This window comes from Pundamilia nyererei, unplaced genomic scaffold (genome assembly GCF_000239375.1).
Source record: "Pundamilia nyererei isolate P.nyererei 1_Seehausen unplaced genomic scaffold, PunNye1.0 scaffold00438, whole genome shotgun sequence".
Lineage (NCBI taxonomy): Eukaryota > Metazoa > Chordata > Actinopteri > Cichliformes > Cichlidae > Pundamilia > Pundamilia nyererei.
This window is the reverse complement of record NW_005187839.1, coordinates 173,806-175,876: the sequence shown is the minus strand read 5'-3', so window position 1 is coordinate 175,876 and position 2,071 is coordinate 173,806. Positions and strand designations below refer to the sequence as shown.

The following is a 2,071-nucleotide window of genomic DNA, read 5'->3' as shown; positions in this document are numbered from 1 at the left end:
GATGGATGGATGGATGGAAAAATAACTGAGGGGAGAACATGTTTGTCCATCGTGTTGACTGTTTACCTGAAGCCTTTGTTACTTATAACATTTATAATCACTATATCAGCAAACATGCACAGAAATGCATAAGAAAACATGTTAATCAGGGAGGTTATTCTAAAGATTTGGGACATCCACCAAAGGCTCTGCCACCATGTTTATTAGACACTTTTCTTTGGCTGAATGTGATTATGCTCCATCTTAGTGAGCTGGATGTTTCACAGACGTGATGAACAGGCTCGCTTTGATGGGCATCTGAGCTAATGCTGGGAAATTACTTTTGCACTGATTTTTAGGTTAGTGTTGTGTTTTCAGGTCGCTGAATAGATTAGATGTGTGTCTTTGCGGTGCAGGCACAACTTTACAGCACTCTTTGCTTCCGATTGGCCTGAATCCAAAGTATTTTCAAACAGCAGGCGCAGACACGTCAGACATTTATTTGGCTCCGCTTGATTGTCTTTTTCAATATTGCTCAATCAGGTTCGTTAAATTAATTGTGCAGCTCTAATAAGAAACATGCTCATTAATTGCTGTTTAATAAAATAACAATAGAAAATGAAAATTCACTCACCTCTGAGTTTGAGCCCTGTGAAGTCTTTATTCCTGCAGATGATACGTGAAAGAGCATCATTACATTCATGTCCAAAGCAGAGAACATTTCTCTCTTGTTTCTCCTGCAGTTTTAAAATGGTCACAAGGAGGTGCGAGAAGACTGATTGTTGTGCATAAATGGAAAAAAAAAAAGTTTACTTCCAGCATATTCTAGTTCAGTCATTTAAAACCTGTTTTTTAGAACAACTTTATCTTTGAGTTTATCTTCCCCATGAGAACAGGCATGACCGTCTTTTTTGTTTCTTAAACAGTGCAAACAGAGAAGCTGTTGTAGCTTGTTAGCAGTGTTACACCATCACTTTGATTTATTTATGTAATTGCTCCAAAATGTGAAGATAAAACCAGCACAAACAGATCTTCAGAAGCATGCATACTGCAGATATAAAATGTTGGTGTTCATCAACAAGGTTTTGTCCAAATTACCAGGACTGTGATAGAAATGTTTTACCTCTTTAAGTGTTAATTTTGCCATCATATGACAGGGTCATTGCAGAGTCATGCAGACGGAAGAAGGAAACCCAGAAAATGTGTGAAATTACCAACATTTTAAGAAACCAGACACTAAGATTCACAACTTCTTTTAAAGCAAAGGTGACATTCAAAGCTTTTTAAACCTCTAAGCAACCTTGGATTTACAAAACAAAAAAAACCCCAAAAACTTTTGTTAGCAGTCGTCCACAGCAGTGACGCATAGAGATGTAGAGATGATGATAATGCAGCCTTCAGCTCACCGGAGTTTTCTGTCATTGCCGTGTCCGTCAGTCCCGGTTTGTCAGTTTCCCCCAGTTCAGTCACTGACGTTGGGAGGGGCTCCACCACCTCTGTGAAGTTCAAGGGGAATTTACCAATTCGGCCGTGGATTTGGCCCCGCCCCCATTCCTGCCCGATGAGCTCCAGGAGACCAATGACATCACCCTGGGAAAAGGTGAGCTCGTCTTCTTCCTCTCCCTCGTGGTCCAACAGAGCGACGCACTGAGGGCCGCTGCAGAAAAACCGGCTGATTAGAACATGTGGCTCATAGAGAGTGAGAGTGTGTGTGTGTGTGTGTGTGTCTGACCTGACAGGAGGAGAGTCTGGTTGCTCCTTCAGCTCAGCAGGCTGCACCGGAAGAATCGACTAAAGGATAAACAAAACATAACGTCATTAATATTTATGCATTTAAAAACCGTTTAAAACCTTTGCAGTGAGTCAAAATAAAAAATCAATAACAAAATTAATTAAAATAATATTCAATTAAATGCACCAAATATAAAAAGGTCTGATGACAATACAAATGTAAATTATTCATTGACCAAATGTTATTTTGGTACCGTTCCAGTTTCCTATAATTTATGATTTTTTGCAGTTTTTTGCAGTTTGGGCCTAAACTCAAAAAGCTGTGGCTGGAAAAGAGAAAGGCGTTCAGAAGCGGAGACAG

General features: G+C 39.8%; 1 protein-coding gene across 2 annotated transcripts in view; it reads right to left on the bottom strand.

Moving 5' to 3' along the window:
* Positions 1 to 6: 6 nt before the first annotated feature.
* Positions 7 to 2,071, bottom strand: part of LOC102192012 (proteoglycan 4-like) — a 29,971-nt gene continuing 27,906 nt past the window's right edge. For both annotated transcript variants that reach the window (XM_005753561.1, XM_005753562.1), the window contains exons 12-14: positions 1,712 to 1,770; positions 1,386 to 1,636; positions 7 to 645 (exon numbers count right to left, since the gene is read on the bottom strand). In XM_005753561.1, coding sequence (XP_005753618.1) covers positions 566 to 645; positions 1,386 to 1,636; positions 1,712 to 1,770 — 390 coding nt within the window. In that variant the 3' untranslated portion in view covers positions 7 to 565. The remainder of the gene's footprint in view (positions 646 to 1,385; positions 1,637 to 1,711; positions 1,771 to 2,071) is intronic.